Source organism: Pseudoliparis swirei, chromosome 2, assembly GCF_029220125.1.
Source record: "Pseudoliparis swirei isolate HS2019 ecotype Mariana Trench chromosome 2, NWPU_hadal_v1, whole genome shotgun sequence".
NCBI classification, from domain to species: Eukaryota; Metazoa; Chordata; class Actinopteri; order Perciformes; family Liparidae; genus Pseudoliparis; species Pseudoliparis swirei.
The window spans coordinates 14,468,617-14,491,237 of record NC_079389.1 but is presented as its reverse complement, the minus strand read 5'-3'; the positions used below and the strand labels follow the sequence as shown (position 1 = coordinate 14,491,237).

Genomic DNA, 22,621 nt, shown 5'->3' with positions numbered 1-22,621 from the left:
CAAAATCATCTTCCCCACATTTGACTTAAGTACTGAGACTTTGTGTTGGATCCATTAATTAAAAGGTGCTTATATCTTGACAATATCATAGTATAGTAATCGTATAATAATAAAAACGGATGGACCAAAAATAAGTTATAACTGAGGGCTGCCTTCTCAAAAGACTGATGTCGCCATCCAGTGGCCTTCTTCAGCTTTACATTCACATTGTTAGTACGCATATAAAGTTGGACAGAGATCTGCCAACTTACTTTGCTGATAACAGCAAGGTTTCCTGGGTGTTAAAAGTGAATAGGGCCTACTGAGGGTCTTTGTCAAAGCAGACAAGTGGAGGTGCCAGAGGAGGAACAGCACAGGTGGAACTCATATTGTTAACGAGGGTCTTTCACGGCCCCATGTAGCCCAGTAACCCAGGCCAATCAATGGAATTAGTTACTGCTGTGTTTTTCTTACTTTAACATGACAGCATATCTGCTTTATTGGCTTGTGAAAAACTATTTAAAAGTAATTTGTAAAGACTTCTATGTTTAGTTCATCAGAAATGGCCATTGTTATTTTATTTTATTTGGCATGAAAATATTGAATACTGACATAACACTTCATCCATCTACTGTAAGATAACGATAATATTTGAACGGACTTTCATAAAAAGTTAATCTCAACTAGAAAGTAGGATATAACAAGGAAGTGACACAACACGAGCTTAACTATTAACGTGTGTTACAGCATACAATGTATAATTTGTGTGTTTATGTAGTTTCTCCTGTTGTTATTTGCAGTAACATATTGTCACCTTCTGGTCCTTGAGAGTCAGGGCAGGAGGTCAACAGGTTGGAGCGCTCAGTTTTCTCACACACACACTGTAAATTATGAACAGGTCAAGTTAAAGTTAGAGGAAAGTCTAGGCAGAATTTGATATCCTTTCCAAATCTGATTTTTGGTCCAACACAGTGGTGTAATTTACTTTATTTTCCATTTTTTAAACTCTTTCTTGGGTCGGATAAAATACTTTTACATAGATATTCAATTTGAGAAGTCTTCAGCTGTTTTGGTCTGTGCCGTATCTTTTTTCAGACATAACAGTCTTTATAGTTTTGCAGATGGTAGTCTCAGACATAGTTGTTGAGCCTATAGCCACTGCTGGAAAGGGAGCAAAGTGAGGGAGCACGGTTGTCCTTCAGGGCCTCGGGGGGCTTGTAGGGTGGAGCGGCAGGGTATATGTGGTGGAAGGCAGGGGGAGGTGATAATGGTGGATTCCTCCGCACGTGGAGGGGCGGCCTCCGTGGCCTGTCACTGCTGCTGCTCCAGCATAGCACCAGTCCTCCGATCAGACTGACGCAGGCTGAGGCGTAACCGAGGTACACGGCCAGGCCCATCTCATACTTCATCCCACTGGGAAGGAAGGGGTCGTAGAAATCCATGATGATATTGTTGGTTGTCCAGGACACGGTGATCAGGCAAAGCAGGCCAGCACAGAGAAAACATATCCCCCCACTTAGCACCAGCGGAGACTTGATTGTGGAGTCACGGGTGAAGCGGGTACACTTCATCCCCATGACTGAAGCCAGAAATGCCAGGACTGAGGTGACGCAGGAGAGCACCATGAGCGCCCGGGCAGCCTAAAGAGGAAGAGAAAAACAAGGGCTTCAAGATTGGGATTAAAACCAATTTTGATTGTAGCCTTTAGGGTTAGAAAAGTGCAACTACTTGTTGATACCGCACTATCCATATAAACTTCTGGGCAATGCAAACAGTAGGGCAGCAACTAACTAACAAACACACAAACCAAGAAATAATGTTTATTATCCAATAGTCTGCTGAAAATTTCTCCCAATTAATCAATTAATTGTCTGGGTCCAGGGCAGCATCTTAAATTCCCTTGTTTTTTCTAACCAATGATTAAAAGCCTAAACATATTTAGTTTACAATGCTAAGAAACAAAGAAAAGCGGCACATTTTCACATTTGTTGAGTATTTTTGCTTAACAAACTCCTAAAAAGATTAGCGATGATTTAAATAGCAATTGATTTTTTTGCGGTTTCCCATGATGTGGTACGTTGGAAAAAGGCTTTGACTAAATGGTGAATGTGCAGTTACCTGCAGGTCGCGTGGCAGTGCCAGTTGAGATCTGTACAGCTCACACTGGTAAATGCCAGTGCTCTGCCATACACACTCCATCCACAGGCCTTTCATATAGGCGGTGGCTGTGATGATGTTGGAGCCCACATAGGCTGTGCTGCGCCAGTGGGGGAGCAGAGTTGCAACAACAGTTCCTACAAACCCCAACAGCCCCAAGAAGAAGCCAAGGAGTTGAACCGCCGTGCTGGCCATGATTCACTCACTGGGAGAGACGGTCAAACTGCAAAGTACAAAGTTACACTTTTGAGTCACTGTTGATGGGCGCGTAGGAGACATTTAAGAGCAATTGGATGTCTTAAAATGCATATATCGCCAAGCAAGACTCATTTTAAATCGACTGGATCCACAGATAACATCAGTAAAAAGGGACAACGAACACACTGAAACATTATGTTGCCACATAAAAAAGAAAGACTTTCAGAACAAAACTTCAGTTCCGCAGGCTGAAGAGGAGGCTCCTGTTATTCCTCCTGTTATCTGCGGGTCCACAGCAGTACAATAAATTCCACTGAGCTTACATCCAGTCACAGAGTCTGTGCCATTCCTCCAGTGTCTCCGAAGTGTGGGCAGAAATAGCTGTGGAAACTCTCTGGCATCGGTCTCTGGTGAGTGGCAGGTGACTGCATCTGTAACTAATGAGAGCAGTGTTCAGCTCCACCTGTTTAATGCTCTCCTCCGGAGGGCAAACCACGGCAGTCTATTTGTTAAGCACCACCCCTTAGGAAGGAAGAGAGCGAGAGAGGAATTAAACATTTACAGGAACCACCCAAGCTGAGAGAACTGTTATAAACCACTAACTTTGAACATTTTTCACGGCTCTGCAGGGTATTTGAGAGAGAGGGACTGAATGACTTGACGACAGAGCACTGAGCCCCAAACTGTGACAGCAAGGAATAGTTGTGACTTCTGTTGTAATGACTGACCAACTCATATTATGTCATATTTGATCTCTGACCTGTTTCTACATTCATGAATTCAAACGTGACAATTCAAATCTCACAAATGCCCAGGAGGCTCTGGTTAGGAAAACCTTTTGGTAGTCAAGCATTTACTTCTCAGCGCTTTGAACAAAATGTTCTCGACCGGTTTTTTTTTTTACGGTGCGAAGGAAAAAAAGCCGGAATAATGTAGGGACATATTTTTGAACAACGACTAACCAAGTCATTGAAACATACGTCAATTATTTAAAATGTAATTTAATCAACTGAAGAATGATGAAATGCTAAATTCCCTGTTGCCCCAGCAAGAATGAAGCAGAGTGACTTTAAATCTCAAAACAAAGAAACCAAACTGCGCTCTTCGATTGTTGAACTTCCTCAGAGAACAGTGGCTGTTTACAAAAGCCTGACTGTAGTTCAGTGTTAGACCTGGCACTGTTGGGGCCTCTTTAAATATCGCATACAAGCCTCATTGTGTTGACTTAATGATTGACTACACTGAAAGCCTAACTAGTGAGCAACAGGAACAAAGGCAGAGCTGTGACAAACATCTTGTTTTGATTGTTGGTTTACCCACAATTCAGCCCACCCAAGAGCAAAGCCAATGTAAAATTCATATAACTTTTCACATGTCACTGTTTAGTAAAAGATCTCCACACTTGGATACTCACCAACAAGATTTGAAGAGGACTACAGATCCATGGTTACAGGTGTCCAGATGGTGCACATCCAAATAAATAGGCCATTGGCACTGATTCCACACTGCCCAGCTCCTTCTGTCTCTACGCTGCCTCACAAGTCAAGGAATATGTGTCTATGCTGCAGGACTGTCAGATATGTGACTGGTCAGTGTTAGATATTGCCGCCATCGTCACCATCATCCCCGTCAGCATCAGGAGCATCACGTTAGAGATGACATGAGAGAGTGATGGCTCGTTGCTCTCGACAGATAAACCCATGGACCTGGAGGCAGAGCAGTGTTTCCAAGCAGAGACACACAGAAGAGATATTGTCCTCACTGGTTGTGCAGTTTTTTTGCCTCAATAATTAAGCTCTCTGGAGCTCCACATCTGTTGAATGATAATAGACACAATTAAAAGAAAGAAGAAAAAAAAAACATAATTACTTCAATTTATAAGCAACATACATCAACTACAATCAGGGTTCAATCAGCAGGCATTTAAGTAGTAAAAGCCACACTGCAAAGTTAATAAACTGTACTTTATAGTTATATACTACACTATGTCTGTGTGTACATATTGTTCTGCAAGTCAGGTGAGGTCATTCAAAACGGCAGTTTTATCTCCAGATTCCTCTGAGGTCCATCTTCTTCTGTTGCAGTTCTTCTTCTCTCTCTCCCCCTCTGTGCTCCGGGTGTAACCTACCGTGTCATCCTGTTGGTATACAAGGGCAATTTCCCAGCCCTTCCTCTGGTTTCCCATGTGGAGTATTTGGTTCTCTGCGAGAGCTCTATAGAGGAGGGATGATCCTCTCCAAGGTCTGCCTGTGGGAGCCGCCATTTGAATGTGGAACACTTAATAGTCTTAGTTAAGCAGAATAATCCTGTGATTAGCAGCTGAGCGTTGCTGGTCTGCTGTGCACGGTGCACAGGGATAACACAAACATAGTAGTGTAGTATGGGCCTTCATTTTTTTATTTGTTTTTATTTTTGTCTTGCTGGACTCTTTTTACATACTGCACATACCTTTTCAAACAACATGTATGTGCGGCTGTACACAACATCCTTAAAATATACGCACAAGCATATCTTTAGAGGCCCTGCACTCCCACTCAGGTGTTGGTCATTGTGGCTGATTTGTTCATGAATTAAGTAAAGACACATTAATAGCAGAGGCGAGAAAAGCAACAATAACGATGGTTCAGGAGAAATTAGTTACTGCTAGATTATTACCTGATATTTGAATAAAAAACTTTGTTGGATCAAGACAATGTAACCAACACAAAATCGAAGTGAAGCCAACAAACACACACACACACACATATATATATATATATATATATATATAATATTTCCAAGGACAATATCTTTTAGCCAACTACTTTTATCTGACGGCTAAGGGGCTTAACTTTACACACTTCGTATAGAATGGTTAGTCATATTAATCAGCTAATTAAATATATTGAATACCTGCCTAAATATTACTGTATACAGCTATTGTCCAATTAAGTAGAGGCCTTAATGTAATCTGGGCTACCTCGTCTACTTACAGTTGTAATTTGTACCTGAGAAACTTCTCCATGTGTATTTTAAATACTTTACTTTGCCTTAATGGTGGTTAATAAAGTACTTAATGTAAACTTTACTGAACGCGTGTCTTCTCTTTTCCCCGTAGAGCCTCAACGGGGGAGAAACTCCCTCGTGAGGATCCTACTGTCGGTGAAGCACTTCGTTTCGCGCGGTTGTCCGACACGGAGTCATCAGACAGCTCGTTGTCCTGAGGTTAGGCGACTCGACCACAGCTCACATTTACTGCCTTTTTGACGCCTCTAAGTTAATAATACTGGTAAGGTAACTGTATTAACTATTAACCCATATTTACATTAAGTATATGTCTTCGTCGGTGTGCGTGAACATGAACGTTAATGAAACTATATCCTGGTGTGTGAGGAGTTCACGTCATCAGTTTAGCTAGGTTAGCTTAGCTCGTAATACTGACTTGGCTTAGCTAACAAGTGAGTTAAAATTTTTATTTTATTTTTACCATTGTCTTTAATACAGTGCGAGTCATGGTGAGGAAAGACACCAGACATGTTCTGAAGTACACGCTGACACACAAATCCCACAAGAGGACTCGTAGTCGGCCGCGTCCAACCAGAACCATCGTGACCCGCAGCCAGTGTTCCGGTCGCACCGGCTTCTTCCACCGGCTCCCGGCAGAGGTGTTCGCCATGATCCTGGATAAACTGTCCGGTAGGTGGAACATCATTTTCACCTCACGTCGGTCAGTAGTAGTTATTTAACCTAAATATCTTGAGGATAAGAAGAAGAAAATACCAAATAATTTGGTCTGGTGCTTTGTTTAGTGTTTGTAATCACTCAAAATATATTTTAAATGTCAGGCTTTTACTTGTAGCTAGTAATTGTGAATCATAGGATTAATATTACTGCATTTTGCGTAACAAAGCTAACTGTATGCAGGGTTCGTACGGTCATGGAGAACCTGGAAAATTTTAAAATGGTCATTTCCAGGCCTGGAGAAGTCATGGAAAAAACTTAAATCATAAAAGTTTTGGAAAAGTCATGGAAATTTGTTAAAATCACATGTTCATTTACGCCGAGTTTGAAATAATTAATATATTTTTTAAAGAAAGACGCTCAAAATATAAGCCAGCGATAGCTCTCAATGCGCAACATTTTCTACAGTTTTCATGTTTATAACGATATTTCAGTTTGGTCATGGAAATTTGGTTTAAAGTCATGGAAAATTCAATGTAAAAGTCATGGAAATCCATCGGTCAAAATGTGTAAGAACCCTGTGTATGTGTGTACCACAAACCCATTTATTCTGATCTTCCCCTACTTTTAAGTTTGTGAAAGAAGTATTTTCAGTCTGCATATTTTCAATTGATTTTTAAAATTTCAATATTTGCAAATGTGTGAGATAAAAAACGTGTGTGTGTGTTTGTCAGTGCTGGAGGTCAGTGTGCTCAGCATGGTGTCCAAGGAAATCACACAATACACTTTGGGCTACATCTCCACCCTGGCCTGGAAGAATAAAACAATCATTCAAAGCTTTCATCACGGCACCCGTCTTGAGCAGAGATCCACTATTGCACGCTACCGAGACCTGGGTACGTGGCTTTGCATATTTAGCTGAATGCTTTATTTTGTATAGCTCCTCTCCTTCCCTTATATAGGGCAATATTTATAATAAACAACTTGTTGATCTGTGGCAGGCATTTTGCCAATAGCGTCTATCATGATTTAACATACACTTGAATGGCCACCATATGGCACTATGGACAAGTGAAGGGATAGTAAAGAACAACATCTGTAATTATTTAATTTGATATTGTGCTTTTGTGTTCAATGTCTTAGGTGTGTTGTTCAAGAGATGTACCCTGTTGCTTCCAACAAAGGAGAGGTTAAAGTTTATCTTTAGCAAGTTTTCACAGGTAAGAAAAGGAGAGGAAAGGACAAGCCAGAAAGATTAGATAATTTAATAATGATAATGTATTAACACCAGGCTAAACTTTATGATTTATCTAATGGATTAAACTATAAGAGTAGTCCTAAAAAGCTACATGGTTTACACAGTGTAATAGTGAATAGTAGCCAGTCGTAATATCTATTGATCATAACCCTTACTAATAATAAGGCAACATAAATAAACTTGTCCCACTGATCGGTTTCAGATTCCCTGCTTGCTGTTGGAGCAGTGTTTAGCACCAGACTGCATTGGCTTCACCAGCTACGGAGTCTTCCTCCAGGTGATGGCCTCTAAAAAGATGAACAATTGTGTAATATACTGAAGCTTGGATGTGATTAAAGGAGTGTTGAAACAAATATGTCAATGAGTGAATAATCACAGAATGTATGTATGGTTTAGAAATCTTAGGCTTCTCATGAATCACGTCTCACCTTTCTGTCACGTCCAAGGGCCTGAAAACAATTTGTCAAGGAAATGTTAATCTTTTCTGTTCTTTAAATTGTTACGGTGTGTTCCGTCGAATACTTCAGACACTGATCGCAGGGTGGGATGAGCTGGAGTGCCACAGAGTGTTCAACTTCCTGAGTGACCACACAAATCTGCTGCAGAAAATAGAGGCAGTCATCACTGGAAAACCAGGTGTGTGTTTGTGTGTCTCCAGGCCTGGAAGTGAACATATTGCTGAATATTGAAAAGGACAGAGAATAAATGTATTTTGAAGAGCAGTCCCATTAGAGAGGATCATTCTTTCTACTCCAGTTACTGTGTGAACATATCAGTTTCCTTGTGTCATATGGAGCAGTGGGTGTTGTAAAGTGGGAGTGACTCACCGGACACTTTTTGTTTACTGACTCTGGGCCTTTTCCTTTTGAGCCTTGTGACAATCTTAAAAGACATGATCCACAAAAACATGATGCTTTATTCATTTTTCTGTCCTCAGGGGTGAGGTGGTACCAAAAGATGCAGCTCCGTCTATTCTGCCGCCAGGTTCTGTTGGACCCGTGGCCCAACCAGCCAGAGTGTCAATTCTGGCTGACGCAACTCCTGAAGCCGTGGCCTCTGGTCAGCCAAGCACACTTGCTGTTCGTTCTCTATGGACCTCTGATGTCTGAGGGTAATGGCATGTGTTTGTACGAGAACACGTTTAGCGTGCTGATTTTAGTTTAGTGGAGAATTTAAGTTTATGGATTGGTTTACAGTGGCACTCTGAAAACACGATCAGACTGTAATCCTCGCCGACAGTGAGCGCTGTACAATACAGTTAATAATAAATAAATGCAACAAACACAACATAGCATAGTAGTGAATTTAGTGCGGAAATTATTTGCTTTCTGCACCAGACTTCTCACCAGTGGAAAACAATTGATCAAACAATTGTTTGATAATGTGTTATACTTTGAAATACAATGTTTGGTAATCAGTTTGCACAACCTAAAGTGCTCAGTAGTTCAAAGCAAAGTCAAGTAGTATAATGAGAGCCACATGAACCCCCTATTGCCCCATATAGATGTGGTAGAGCACGACACAGTTATTACGGTGTTCTCCTCCATGCAGGCACCTTCGGTTGGCAGGATCTGGTGGAGAGGGGGCTGCCTCACAGCGCTCTGTGGGACCTGGCCAGAGCCATCCTCCTGCTCTTCGGCAAACTAGAAGTCAAATGCCAGACCGCAAATTCCCCGCTTGCAATCTTGGAGGAGATCATTGGTACCTTCTTCAGTGGTCCTCAAATGTTTTCACATCACAGATAAACACACATTAGTCTTACAGATCCCCTACATGTGAGAAAGAAATATAACTGATCGTAGATATTGTCCTCCTTATCATCTCCAGTCATTCCTCAGCCATGGCATGTGGAGAATGTGGCTCGTCTGTTGGTGCTGTGCGGCAGCAATCTCTGCTACAACGTTCTAGCCAGCAAGGCCGTCAATGGACGACTTCTTGAAATCTCCAGACTGATGGTGTACATCATACTGGTGAGAATACAAGTGTTTTTGTTATTAGTACTATGTTGGACCATCAATGGCTTTTAATTGAGAAACAGGTGCAGCCCAGCATTGTCAGTTATCTCTGATTTGATACAATGCAGTTTGACTACACACTCAAAGTACAGTTGATTCATATCAGATGAAACATAGATTCAGAACAAGTGTGCATCTAGGAACAGCTTGAGGCCGACAGTAAAATGAGTCATCTTAAATTCATCACCTATTGCTTTGCCCTGGTGGGACGCATTTAGCCACGTCTGCATATTCCTGTTTAGGGTCAGGGTGCTGGAGCCTGACCCAGCATGCTCTAAGTAGAAGGCAGGGACCTACTCCGACAGATCTCTCTTCTATTGAAACGGTCTCCAGTCACCTCACTGTCATCTGGGCTTTTAGAGTCACTTGGGCTGTCCATGGTGCTTCATTTAATGAGATATTCTGTTCCCCCCTCAATGGGCCGCCATAACAGTTTCTTTAAACACGTCAGTATCAGCCTTCAGAAACAGTAAAGTGGTTGATATCATGGGTTGTTCTCGCTGTTAACTGTGTGAGCAAATGTTTCTCCAGACTATATTTTATTATATGCTTGATTTGCTTGAAATTACTTGACCAATTCTAATTGTTCATTTCGACTCTTGGCTGGAAACACAGTGCCAGGTAACCGTTGAACAATACCACATCCTTGGAACTGACACACCTTATTGAAATTATGATGAGCTTACTGTTGTTCATTTCATGAATTAAATCTGCGACATCATTTGTGCTGCAAAAAGTCATATCAGTTCTGTTGTGTATGGCCTCATCTCTAGGTGTGTGAGAAAGATGGCTATCACATGACGTGGGCGGTGAAGATGGTGCAGCAGATCTGCAAGGTCTTCAGCACGGCTCCTGAAAGGTTCTGCTTCATCCAACAACTGGAGAACATGTTTGCTGAGGTCACCAGGGAGTTTTTCGAGTTTTCTGTAACAGGTGAGGTGGAACAGCTTCCTGGAGTTTAAATTAGAATCAGATCTTTCAAAACGAATCTTGAAGAAACTGAAGTAAAGGGTTACTTTCATTGGGAAATGTAACACCACATACCATACTATGCTATTGTTATATTGCCATCATAAAAGTATGTAGAAAAATAACTACAGCGTTAAAATGATGGGGAAATCTTCCGCAGTAGAATATTGAAAAACAACAAAACATAAAGGGAATTGCATCATCAGAAGTGATCGTGCACACCATGTTGAGGAGCAGGCAGATTTTTTTAGTGACCAAGAACAAATTTACAGATTTCGAGATGTACAACCATAAATACAATGTATGTGTGTGTGTGTTTTTTTATTGAAAATATTTTTTGGGTCTCTTTTTGTTTACATTTTTGCCAAGAGCAAATCCTAATATTTTCCCTTTGATTACATCCCACCTTGTATTATTGCACCAATTATATCGGCACCCATGCCAATGGGCGATCATGCACCTAGTGTCGTGTAGGGTGACTGGGTCAGTGGTTAGCAGGTCTTTCAATCAGGGGGTTGGCAGTTCAATCCCCGCCCTAGTCGATGTGTCCTTCAGCAAGACACTTAAGTCGCTTAGAATAAAAGCGTCAACTAAAATGACATTTCATGTAGTGAGTACTGTATTCATGATATTGTGTAACTGCTAATGTGAACATATGGAAAAGGCAATCTTCCTCATCATATTTGTAATGGGTCTATTTGCACTTAACAGCTCACGGTGAGAGTGACGTTTCAGATTGTTTTTTATTTATTGGCTTTTAAACTGAGGTAGATTTGAAAAAAAACCTAGAAAATACAAACATCATTTAACGTAATATTTCTTGTTAATCCGATTGTGACCACCTCAATTTATCTGGCAACTCCTCTAGGTGGCGTTTGAATACCTCCACAGTGCCTCTGGTTCACATTAAAAGCAATATCAAAAGTAAGTCATGCCATTATGTGTTTTCAGGAAACCATCTTGAGGACAGGGAGACTTTCCAGACCCTGTGTTTCCTCCTGGACTCCAGTGCTCGCTTCCACACAAAATTTCTCCACATGTTCCTCAAATAGGAAAGATGCAGATAAAGTGACACGAGGAAAAAGAGTTGGGGAGGAAACAAATGTCAATAATGAAGGGGTTGACTAAAGATCTGAAAGAAAGAGAGGGAGGGACCTTAATAAAAATAGTACAGTATTGTTATTGTTCGTACAGTAAGACTTGTTATGTTATTTCTGAAAGTTTGAAGGGGTTTACAGTTCATTATATACTATAAACAAATATACATTTTTAGTGATGGCTGTTTTCAATAATTAACAAACAGCATGGTTATTTATGAAGATTTTATATTTATACAAACGTTTTTAAATCTTGGTCTTCCTAAACATCTTACATGTTAATGTTTATAAACAGTATTTAATATTTTTGTATTAACAGCAATATTTATTGATATTTATTCACATTGAACCTTTCTGTAAATAAAGTTAGGGTTAGGGTAACCCTCAAGGTAGAGCAAAATACAGCACTGACAACAATTAAAAAAACATTCAGTTGATGAAATTTGTGTCATGTATCATGGAATATATTTTTCTTTTATGTTGCTTTATACAGAAACAACATCAGTCAGAATTGATGTGCAACATAGGTAACTTTCTATTTGTGGCTGCTTTAAATATTCACATGAGAGAGTAGTCATACCAATTACAATATTAGAAGAATTGTGTTTAAAAAACTCATGGTGTCAGTCGTAGCATGTACAGTAAGGACTCGACTATTTGACATGTAAGGCCTATGACATCAAGTGTGACGAATACGTCCAGTTACCACATCCACATCGTGTCAACGCTCACAGGATCTTTAGTCATTCACATGTTCATTGTTTTGATGTGATCTGATAGAAAAAGAAGAAAAGAAATGACATCTGATTGTGCTTAGATGCTAACAGAAAACCATGGAACCGAAACGGACATTTACCTTTCAAGAAACTAAATCTGAACTTATTTGTGGCATTTCTTTGCAAAAATACGACACATTTGGAGTGTGTTTATTGTCTCGTAACTTCAGGAAATGTACACAGCACATATACGATTTACATTCAAACAAGGGGAGATCACAGACAACTGAACGAAGAAGGTTCGACAGTACAGACCATATAATCAGATGGGATTTATTTCTTGATGTCATTTCGGTTTACAGTCACAATACCTATTGTTTGGCCCACCATGAATTAAATCCCATCCAGAGAGATGCTGAGCTACAGTCTACCACCACAATGACTCCACATGATGATACTTACTGTGCAATTTGTTCTCTGGGTATGAAGAAAGACATGTCTTAATACAGACAGCACATCACCCATTGACATTAACATATTTGCATGATTTAAAACATTTTGTATTTCTTCTGGTCCAGTTTGACAGCTTCATTCACATCCCTGAACAGACATTACCTTGTAGCCAGACCAGCCCTTCCTGGAGGCCCTCTCCTTTGATAGCATCGCTGGCGCTGAAAATACACAAGGAGATGTCCAGAAGTGAATCTCCTCCTGGCACATGCTCACTTTCTTATGACTTTTCTCGGATTCCGGCTGTTGAAAGCTGTCCTTCTCTTAATCCATCTGCCTTCCATCTGTCTAATGAGTGAACAGGACGCTAAACACATGTATATAAACTAACCAGGCTTTTAAATAACTGCAGGTCACTGTGCCTCCTAATAATATTGACCCCGAGCCGCGGAAATGGAAAAAAACAAGCAGATATTGGGAACGGGCCCAGAGAGGAGGAATGCATGGACACTTTATTGTCTCTGTTTAAGACTTCAAGCTGCCACTCTGGAGGCAGATGGGGAAGGGGCGGGGCTTGGCTCAATCCAGCATATTTAATCCAAGTGCACTTCCCTCAAGACCAGCGAACACTATATGCGTGAAGCGAGGACCGTAAGTGAGAATCAGAAGAGATAATAAACTAAATATTGGTTTGGACTGACAGTGTGGGGCCTGTTTGGGGGGGGGGGGGGGGGTCAGATATTTTACCAGATGTGCCAGGGTTTTTCTTTGATGTTCTCTAAAGACAACATCTGTGACACCTTGACAGAAGACACAGCATCCCGCAGATCCATCTTGTTAGCAAAGAACAATACAGGCATCTTTTTGCTGCGGATATCTGGATTAGAAATCAGACAAGAAGGCCAGTGAGTTATCGGAGAAGAGAACGCTACAAATGAAAATAGTTTTTCTACAACAATGAATTAAGGAGTATGACCTGCTCTTTGACCTTGTGCCACAATGGAAGAATAAAACAAGCAGATTTTCACTCAACCAAAAACAACCACCGGTGACTTCTCCATATGGTTGTTTTACTTTAAAGTATGCTGGACTGAAAACACAAGTGGTTTTAATATGCCAGATTTAGGCAACGCGGACACTACAAACTGACAGTAGTAATACTAATAGAAATAAAAATCTTCACTAAAACTTAATCTTTCTAATATTTTACAACATGAACCCTTGACTGCCTGATGACATAGTTTACAGAAGGCCGAACAAATGAGACGTATAGTATATGCCAACCACACTTTTAACAGGAAGTCGTATCCCTGATGTTATACAAGAGGAGTTCAAACCCTGCTGCAGGTGTTTCGTACCTTCGTGGTTGAGAAGAGTATCTAGTTCCTCTTTGGCAACAACCATTCTCAGTTTGTCACCGCTGTCAATGACAAATATGATGGCATGACTTTCTCTGAGGGGAACAGAAGAAAACGCTAGAATGGAGATGGAGTCTTGGGACTGCAACACGTTTTAATATCTGACAAGTGACGGGCCCGCTGTGTGTCTCATATTTGTAGTAATGCTCCCACAGGTTTCTGTATCTGCTCTGCCCAGTAATGCTCCTCCAGGTTTCTTCCCTTTTTTTCCCCCTGAAGGGTTATTTGGGAGTTTTTCCTGGTCCGATGTGAGGTTTTGGGGCAGGGATGTCTATGTGTACAGATTGTAAAGCACTCCGAGACAAATTTGTAATTTGTGAAATTGGGCTATACAAATAAACTGAATTGAATTGAATTGAATTAAAAGACAGGCTTCATTCAGAGAGCGAGAGAGAGAGAGAGAGAGAACAGGACAGCTTAGAATGATACTTCGTGGTGTTTTAGTTATTTCTTTCGATTCCACGTCTGTGAATTAGTCAAAAAATAATAAATATGCATAATTGTCGGTAAAATTATACCTTGAACTCTTGAACTTTTCAATGTTGAAGCCAATTGTTGGGACTATTTCTTGTGCCTGTGTCTGCATTCACACACAAACATGCAGACACACACACACACACACACACACAGACACACACACACACAAACAGACAAGTATCGGCAAAAGTATGTCAACGAAAAATAGTACAATGGAAGTATGATACAGGCTTTACCTGACTAACATGTTTCCAGTCGGGGGAAAAGGGGCCTAAATGATTCAAATGCTGAAAACAATCAGTCTGTGAATGATTCCAGTTCAATAAAGGACATTTTGACACAATAATGTGTCACAATAATGATCCCAATGATAATGCCAACATATCTTTCTTATTAAACTACATACATACAGGACACAACCGTCTGCTGCTTCATGTACTTACATTAGACGGTTTGAGTTGGTTGATGATGGTAGTTTTGCCGCTGTTGTCCAGCCCCAAACACAAAACGTTGACCTCCTTCTTCCTCAGGCCGAGCCAGCCCGTTAGTTTATCCAGCAGCCCCATTACACTTGACCGACGCGATATCACTTACTTGTTTAACGCATCACCACAGCGACAGCCTAATGACGACTAAGTTAAAGAGGCTGAATGAGAAAATTGCCATGGAATCAAAGAATAAAGACAAACAAGGCCGTGGATAGCGTGTTCCCAGTACTCGCTGTGAATAGTGTCCCAGGCTGAGACGCCGCCTGGGCTTCCCCGCTTGGGACAGGTAATCCTATTAAGGTGAATTAAGCTCTTTAACCCACCCGGTGAACTCATCGTGGAGTATGGAGCTTTCCAGGCCCGCCATCCTGATGCCTTTGATTTACTAGTCTAACACCTAACCTTACATTATCTTAACTGGAGCCACTATCTGACGTGTCAGACTGTTTGCTTCACACTAATTCAAACAATCTGGGATGAAGTGCTGATTTAAATCGACAAGGAGTTAGAAATAACAGACGGCACAGTGAGATAGAAGGTCGTACATATCTTACAATGTGGTCACTGTAAGTGTAAACTATATGTAGGACACATTAAAGCATATGCAGCCACAATAGGGAGAGGTTTTTTTTCAAGAAAGGATGAGATAAACTCTCAGCGGAAAATGTGGGCATCTCACATGTCAGCTAGTCAGCGGTCCAACAGCTCCATCTTTTGGTTATCATCCGTGCACGACTTCAGGGAAGAAACCAGGTTCAAATTTATTCATTAACCTGATATATAACTTTGATATATTTGAGAATAAATGACACAACAGCTGTATACATAGACGGGGCTAGCTCTGAGATTTTACGTCCACAACCTCGGATTGCATCTCTTCTGGTGAACAAAAGCTGTTTACATCTTCAGTGAAAGAAGGGCAACACAATTAAATGAGCAGTCAACCACCAGAACTGTTCATCTTTATTTGCAAATAAATATCCGCTGTAACAGCGTGCAAGATCTACAACATCTGTTTGGAAATTATAAAAAAATAAAATACAAGAATTATAAGTATACTTGTACTTTGTACAAAAGAACGTTCTAACATTGCTCAGCAGTAGAACATGCTAAACTAACAGCATCTGATATTCTCCTTATTCTGTCGAGGGGTGGTGGAGGTGAGCGTGTGTGTGCTAATCTGTGTGTGTTTGGATGTGTGCGGAGAGACCTTTCCGATTCCTGCCGGCCTGCATGCACAACGACTGCGGCCGCAAGGCACCGACCTCTGGACCCCGCGAGCCTTTGATCAACTCAAACTCATGGCGAGGTCCTGTAACGGCACTGAAACGTACGAACCACTCTTAAGTGTTTCTGTCCTGCATGGTTAACAGACTGTAAGGCATTCTGTGTGTGTACGTGTGTGCGTGTGTGTGCATGTGTTTGTGTCTATGTGTGTTTGTTACTGCTGATGCTAGAATGACACATGATGAGTTATGATGCTGCTGTTCATGTTCATCGTCTCCCGTCCTGCCTCGGCTGGACAGCTCTGTCCTGATCACACGGACCGAACACTACCGCCTGTTCTCACCGGGTTTCCATCCACCGGCTTCGAGCTACTTCTGCTCTCCGTGTCTCTACTAGCTACTTATATTCTGCAGCACGGCCTATTCACCACTGACGAAGCAAAATGAAGAAAAATGTTGACTTTAATGGCAAACGTCTCACAACTTGACATCACCTACTGCAGATCCAACAGCTCTCCCCTCGGATTACGTCTACGTATACACCGGTTCGCCAAACCGCCACAAATGCCACAACCTTTACAACAATGTAAGAACCGACTGGAGGAGAATACCTTTGTGAAATCCATCAAGTAGCTTTGCCACCTTCAACAAATGATTCTGCTCTGACATCTCTGACCCAGAAGTGCAATGCATTAGTGTGTGTGTGTGTGCAGGAAAAAAGAAACATGAATGTATATAGCATTTTGGCTCATTCTGAAGAACCATATAAGTCCATGTTACGTTTTGAGGTCATTTCAAACATCTCCTATCTAAGCTGTGTGAACATTCATATGTTAAGACGGTGGAGATTGTGTACTTTCAGGCAACGTATAACAGTCACAATCCAAAATGATTCAGGCTTATCACACAACTGTGAACACGATGGTTGCTAAAAAAACGACGGAATGGACTTGTATGGTTGTTCATCTGAAGGCAACAGATCGGGACCTGCAAGTTCAGCATGTGACAACAAAAACAGGTGGATGGGGTGTAGGAGCTTCATGTTTACATGTCAACAAGAATTCTCTCATTGCACAATTCTTCATTTATCTCTGAGATGCTGAGGTGGCTGCATAATACTGTATTGCTGATTTGGATAAAAATCTTAGATAAATATAACATCTTGAATAAGATCCAGATTTACGAGGGCTTTCACATACAGGACTGCACATATATAGATATTAGGTTATGATAATAATTATTGATTAATTGTCTATACACTTTTAAACATTCACGAAATCTCCGTCCCTTGCTTCTCTCTTCTTTCTTCAAGTATTCGCATACCAGATTATCTCTGGAGAGAGGTTAACCTAAAGCAATGCTAATCATACCAGTGTGATATATAAATGATCAAACTCCAAAATAAAAGATACTGAGGACACTTTTTCCAAATACTTGTCGATTGCACACCCAATAGCAGCTAAATGAGCACTTAACTCAGAGCAGAGTAAGAATAACAACCAGAAAAGAAAAAGAGAGTCAAAAGCTTCAGTAGATTACGTTTTCAAATCTACATCTCTAGATATTGTTGCTCCACACACAAATTACTGCTGCGGCAACAAGGCAATACATTCCCCTAAGAGAGGGCCTGGGCCAGTCTTTAAAGTCTATCAGGCGGCATGAGTCTGGCAGAGCCAGGTATACTGGGTACGGGGTGGATAGTTAGTTACTTAAAGTCTGTTACGACTGGACGTGAGGGAGACCAGGGGGCAGTCTGCTGTGGCCGTCTGTCCGGTGACCTCCTGCATGAGGGATTAGACTCAGGCACAGGCTGTAGACTGTCTGTCCAAAGGTCTAGACTTCACTTCCCTCTGATGCATCGGTCTGTCCATCCCAGGCTGCGTGACAGGCTGTCCTCAGACATGGAAACCCTTCTCCTGTTCGTGCAGCAGCTGCAGGCCGAGGGTCTGTACGCTGCTGGAGATCCGCCTCTGGTGGCCGATCAGCTCCACCCCTATACGCCTGACATCTCTAGGCCGAGAGGGGAAACACACACGCACACAAACACACACACACACACACACACACACACAGCTTAAAGTCTTACTTGCGGCGTAAACTTTACACTAACTGGTGTGCTATGAGCTTCATTGAGTCATCATCGGGCTGGGTGAGGTACGAAGATAATTATTATTTTATTTTGTATTCATTAAAATATAATAGAATGAAGCTTCACACAAGATTGGGCATTGAATTATTGGGCATTGATTGGTTGAATGCACATTGATTAACAAAATGACATGCTATGAATGGTAAAAAAAGAAATGATTTGACCTTTGATTGACCATTGGATTGATTGACGATTGATCCCAAAATCAAAAAAAATGGTCCCCAGATAATAACATACCAACCAAATTTATGACCAAGAACATTTGACCTGTTCATGACCTTTGACCTTTGACCCGATCAATCCCAAAATCTCATCAACTGGTCCCTGATAATAAAAAAAATCATCCACCAAATTTGTTGCGATTCGGTTCAATTTACTTTTTTTTTTTAAATAATAACAATACAAATAATAAATAAATAAATAAAATAATAATCAAAAAAAAACCTTCCGGCATTTTTTCAACGAAGTAGTATTCAAGTAATCAAAGCGGTATACTTGTAATATCTTCACACACCCAGTTTGAACCAAAATCATTCTGGTAAAGGTTTAATACTCAAACTGAGATTGAGATAACCCTGCCAATGTCTCTATGACATCATCAGGGTTATTTGTATCAGACTTTGAAAAGCTCTCTCCCAGAACCACAAAAGTTTGAATAGTAATCCTCGTAAAAAGTGAACTGCACTTCATGACTAAAATGTATCCCTTTGAATCCCTACATATACAAAGATAGTCCTATTTGGTTTCAGGCAATTTAATAGTGATATTGTGGCTCTGCTACTCACTCAATACTCATCCTCGCAACAGAATCCAATGTGTTGTAGCCAGCTGCTATAAAATTGCTCTTGTACTGACTCATCTTAATGACGTCCAGCCAGTCGCCGATGGAGATGAACATTGGGTAGTCCATATCCTCCCCTGGAGATTCTGGAAGGCTGATAAAAAATGATAATGTTAGATCCTGCAGTATTTCAAAAGCATCTCAGAGGTGGACAAGTGACCATACTGGTTTACAGTTCTCAGAATGACACACACTTTGTTTTTTTAGACGTAGGAGATTCACTGTCTTTACCAGGAAGGTCACCCGACCTTTGCCTGGATTTAGAAGAGATGTTCGATCACAGCTCACTCAAATAACTCGCTTTGTTCTGAGTCCAGAGATGCTTGAACAATGTGGTTTCCTGTCTGTCACCTCAGCTCACATGCATTCTCACTGAAAGGAAGTCGTCAATGCTGTACCTCTGAATGTCCTCTACCAGTGGCAGCAGGCTGCTGGGGTTACGGATCAATTTATCCAGGAAGGAAACAACATCGGTGAATTTGGGCCGATGACTCCTCTCCTTCTGCCAGCAGTGCAGCATCAGCTGGTGCAGGGCCACGGGGCAGCCCATTGGTGCAGGCAGCCGGTAGCCCTCCTCAATCGAGAGAATCACCTGGAGAGACAGTCGCAAGCGATGAAGGATGCAATCTAATCGTGGAAGGAGGCTGCTGTATCACAATTTAATGAACTTGAAGATTGATCAATTCGGTTGGAAGGTTTTGCTTAGAGACTTCAAATTGAAATTGGAATTTATATTTGAGCTACCAGACTGTAGCAGACCAGACAAAGACAATACACCCACTGAACTATACGTAGCATTGTGTGGCATTAAATAGATTTGTCAAAGGATGAGGGGTTTCATTTACAAAGCTTTAAAGTGCTACAAAGTTAACCGTCTCAAATTATCTGACAATTCTTATTTAAATATTTAATTTATCAGCATCAAGATATTGTAAATGGTGAACTTGAATATAGTGTTTCGCAAAATTAAAATGTAGAATATATGCCTTTATTTCCCATTTTTTCTCTTGTCGATTCTATGTTTGTCGGACATTTCTTTCCTTTTCACACATTATTTTCACATTGGCTAGTTGCAGATGTAACACTGAGGAATAATGTAACAACGCATCTACATCCAGGCTGTACAAATGCGATACAATGGTAATGCTAACACATGGATCACTAAAGATTCATCCTCTGGGGGCGATGCGTGTTTGTAAATGTTCTGATGCATGCACAATCTTTTCTGGCCACTTGGGGGCAGATAAACTACTTGATCCTTGAGGTCAAAGCAGCAAGCATCTTTGTATTTCATGTTTTGTGTAAGCTTCTATTATTTCCCATACCATCCTCCTCTTTAATTTCCAAACAAATAAGTTTGAACTTTTTATCCATGTGCGCCCACACCTAATCCGTCCTGACAATCAATTCCACCCTGTATCTCATAGCGGAAATCCCTTCTTTATCTGATCTGATAGTGTGTGTTACTGTCGCCTCCATAGATCTCCATGTCATATCTGTGAGTCTATGGGGAAGTAGAGATACATGCATCTTTGCAGGTAGCAGTGGTAAGTGGTGACCAGGAAGAGATAGTGTTTGGCCGGTTTTTCGGCTTGGCGGGCCTTTTGCTTTGGAAAGCACTTCTAAGCGATTCCCAAACAGCAAAAATCTTGCCCAAGAATGAGTGTGTCTTTGTGCGTGTGTGTGTGTGTGCGTAGATGTGTACGAGTCTGTGTGTAAGGAGTTGAAGGGATTACGGTGGAGCTTTCACACTCCGCGGCGAGAGGGATGAATATGCTTCCTCCCTGGCCCCTCCAATCCCTGACCACATCCCAGGGATCAGCGGGTTGCTCCGCCACGCTGAATCCACAGCTTTAAACTCCCCCTCTATCGGCCTGAAGTCCTCTGAACCTCTGACCTTCAATACTCTTCTCCTTTCCCTCTCACTCATCTTTTTTTATCCTTTTCATCCAGCATATCTGTTCCTCCCCTCCTCTCCCTCAGAGGTAGGCTTTTCATGTGAGAAAACAGTCAGGGAGCAGGTTAAGGGGAAGACATTTTAAAATATAATGGAAAATAAACTTTACTTTAGGGCTTGAATTGAGAAGTCAATATTGAGGTTCGCTGTAGTGCTTGAGGTTAGAGTCAGACTTGTGAGGCGAATATTTGGAGAAAGAGCATGAACTAGTCTATTCTATTTACATGAATGAATACTCAGAGGCCTCAATTTTTTTAAAGAAAAAGTCAATAAACAAGAAATCAGGAGAGCTCGAACACTTCACACCTCTTTGTGCCAGGGTCTGTTTCTGTCAAATCGGACTCAAAGTGTCTTGAAGATGCAGAACACTGTCTTTAGGACATAAACACTTGGTGTCAGAACCTTTTTGGATTAAGTCACTGAGACTTAAGAGATTTTTGATTGAGGAGAGATAATGAGGTTTTCCACACAATTGTTACTTTTGCGTTCTATTCGTAACACTAAAGAGCATTTTCCACTTTCCCATGGGACACAAATACATGTAAACAAATGACTAGAGTACTCACATCCTGATTGGACATTTCCCAGTAAGGCCGCTCCCCATATGACATCACTTCCCACATGACGATGCCATAACTCCAGGCGTCGCTGGCCGAGGAGAACTTCCTGTATGAGATGGCCTCAGGAGACGTCCATCGGATGGGGATCTTACCACCCTGTTCACACACAAATAAAGTAAACACCCATGGATAGACTCAGAGTGGAAACATGTTTATTGAGTACAACATCTAGTAAATCATTCAAATTACCGCAACCTGCAAACATTACTTTCCAGCAGAGCTGTGACTGAAGAAATTAGTTGTTAAAGCGTGCAGAGCCATTTAGAAACACACTTTGAATATTATAGTTTTCTCCTAATCTCCTAAATCCTGACACTTTATCGTTATTTGTTTTTTTTATCACTGCCAGAATCCACGTCACCTCACCTTTCTTCACATTCCCTCCCCTCTTCTTACCTCCCCTCCCCTCTTCTTACCTCGCCTCCCTCTTCTTACCTCCCCTCTTCTTACCTCCCTTCCCCTCTTCTTACCTCACCTCCCCTCTTCTTACCTCCCTTCCCCTCTTCTTACCTCCCTTCCCCTCATCTTACCTCCTCTCCCCTCTTCTTACCTCGCCTCCCCTCTTCTTACCTCCCCTCTTCTTACCTCACCTCCCCTCTTCTTACCTCCCCTCCCCTCTTCTTACCTCCCTTCCCCTCTTCTTACCTCACCTCCCCTCTTCTTACCTCACCTCCCCTCTTCTTACCTCCCCTCTTCTTACCTCACCTCGCCTCTTCTTACCTCACCTCCCCTCTTCTTACCTCCCCTCTTCTTACATCACCTCCCCTCTTCTTACCTCCCCTCCCCTCTTCTTACCTCACCTCCCCTCTTACCTCCCGTCCCCTCTTCTCACCTCACCTCCCCTCTTCTTACCTCACCTCCCTCTTCTTACCTCACCTCCCTCTTCTCACCTCCCCTTCTTACCTCACCTCCCTCTTCTCCTCCCTCTTCTTACCTCACCTCCCCT

The 22,621-nt window shown here is 41.6% G+C and overlaps 4 protein-coding genes across 11 annotated transcripts in view; 1 reads left to right on the top strand and 3 right to left on the bottom strand.

Moving 5' to 3' along the window:
* Positions 1 to 948: 948 nt before the first annotated feature.
* LOC130208214 (claudin-14-like) lies at positions 949 to 4,569 on the bottom strand. 4 transcript variants are annotated; one of them, XM_056437235.1, is made up of 5 exons: positions 4,463 to 4,569; positions 3,749 to 4,147; positions 2,658 to 2,771; positions 2,098 to 2,359; positions 949 to 1,619 (listed from the first exon to the last, which is right to left on the bottom strand). In XM_056437235.1, the coding sequence occupies exons 4-5, from the start codon at positions 2,329 to 2,331 to the stop codon at positions 1,110 to 1,112; spliced, it is 744 nt and encodes a 247-aa protein (XP_056293210.1). In that variant the 5' UTR covers positions 2,332 to 2,359; positions 2,658 to 2,771; positions 3,749 to 4,147; positions 4,463 to 4,569; the 3' UTR covers positions 949 to 1,109. The 4 variants fall into 4 exon arrangements, with proteins under 4 accessions (XP_056293210.1, XP_056293187.1, XP_056293192.1 ...); XM_056437212.1 differs by having other exon boundaries at positions 2,098 to 2,856; XM_056437217.1 differs by having other exon boundaries at positions 2,098 to 2,836.
* Positions 4,570 to 5,825: 1,256 nt separating this feature from the next.
* LOC130209064 (F-box only protein 47-like) lies at positions 5,826 to 11,445 on the top strand. Its single transcript, XM_056438604.1, has 10 exons — positions 5,826 to 6,009; positions 6,729 to 6,890; positions 7,138 to 7,214; positions 7,455 to 7,529; positions 7,780 to 7,888; positions 8,190 to 8,363; positions 8,804 to 8,953; positions 9,080 to 9,222; positions 10,041 to 10,200; positions 11,188 to 11,445. The coding sequence occupies exons 1-10, from the start codon at positions 5,826 to 5,828 to the stop codon at positions 11,286 to 11,288; spliced, it is 1,335 nt and encodes a 444-aa protein (XP_056294579.1). The 3' UTR covers positions 11,289 to 11,445.
* A 98-nt stretch (positions 11,446 to 11,543) lies between these two features.
* LOC130209071 (ADP-ribosylation factor-like protein 6) lies at positions 11,544 to 15,145 on the bottom strand. 4 transcript variants are annotated; one of them, XM_056438623.1, is made up of 7 exons: positions 14,838 to 15,145; positions 14,436 to 14,497; positions 13,858 to 13,952; positions 13,247 to 13,376; positions 12,665 to 12,720; positions 12,512 to 12,526; positions 11,544 to 12,106 (listed from the first exon to the last, which is right to left on the bottom strand). In XM_056438623.1, the coding sequence occupies exons 1-7, from the start codon at positions 14,958 to 14,960 to the stop codon at positions 12,081 to 12,083; spliced, it is 507 nt and encodes a 168-aa protein (XP_056294598.1). In that variant the 5' UTR covers positions 14,961 to 15,145; the 3' UTR covers positions 11,544 to 12,080. The 4 variants fall into 4 exon arrangements, with proteins under 4 accessions (XP_056294598.1, XP_056294589.1, XP_056294606.1 ...); XM_056438614.1 differs by having other exon boundaries at positions 11,544 to 12,526; XM_056438631.1 differs by lacking the exon at positions 12,512 to 12,526.
* Positions 15,146 to 15,827: 682 nt separating this feature from the next.
* Positions 15,828 to 22,621, bottom strand: part of LOC130204506 (ephrin type-A receptor 6-like) — a 148,517-nt gene continuing 141,723 nt past the window's right edge. The window contains exons 14-17 of one of the 2 annotated variants that reach the window (XM_056431292.1): positions 21,622 to 21,771; positions 19,497 to 19,690; positions 19,043 to 19,192; positions 15,828 to 18,118 (exon numbers count right to left, since the gene is read on the bottom strand). In XM_056431292.1, the coding sequence (XP_056287267.1) occupies positions 18,004 to 18,118; positions 19,043 to 19,192; positions 19,497 to 19,690; positions 21,622 to 21,771 (609 nt within the window). In that variant the 3' untranslated portion in view covers positions 15,828 to 18,003. The remainder of the gene's footprint in view (positions 18,119 to 19,042; positions 19,193 to 19,496; positions 19,691 to 21,621; positions 21,772 to 22,621) is intronic. The other variant, XM_056431282.1, reaches the window with a different exon arrangement.

Excerpts from the sequence above, each read along its gene's own strand:
- LOC130208214 (XM_056437212.1), bottom strand. The coding sequence starts at position 2,331 with ATGGCCAGCACGGCGGTTCAACTCCTTGGCTTCTTCTTGGGGCTGTTG. Across the intron at positions 1,620-2,097 it reads CACTGCCACGCGACCTGCAG|GCTGCCCGGGCGCTCATGGT; the intron begins GTAACTGCACAT and ends CTTCCTCTTTAG.
- LOC130209064 (XM_056438604.1), top strand. The coding sequence starts at position 5,826 with ATGGTGAGGAAAGACACCAGACATGTTCTGAAGTACACGCTGACACAC. Across the intron at positions 6,010-6,728 it reads GATCCTGGATAAACTGTCCG|TGCTGGAGGTCAGTGTGCTC; the intron begins GTAGGTGGAACA and ends TGTGTTTGTCAG. Across the intron at positions 8,364-8,803 it reads TGGACCTCTGATGTCTGAGG|GCACCTTCGGTTGGCAGGAT; the intron begins GTAATGGCATGT and ends TCCTCCATGCAG.
- LOC130209071 (XM_056438614.1), bottom strand. The coding sequence starts at position 14,960 with ATGGGGCTGCTGGATAAACTAACGGGCTGGCTCGGCCTGAGGAAGAAG. Across the intron at positions 13,953-14,435 it reads GAAAAGTTCAAGAGTTCAAG|AGAAAGTCATGCCATCATAT; the intron begins GTATAATTTTAC and ends TGTTCCCCTCAG. Across the intron at positions 12,527-12,664 it reads AGGGCTGGTCTGGCTACAAG|AGAACAAATTGCACAGTAAG; the intron begins GTAATGTCTGTT and ends CTTCATACCCAG.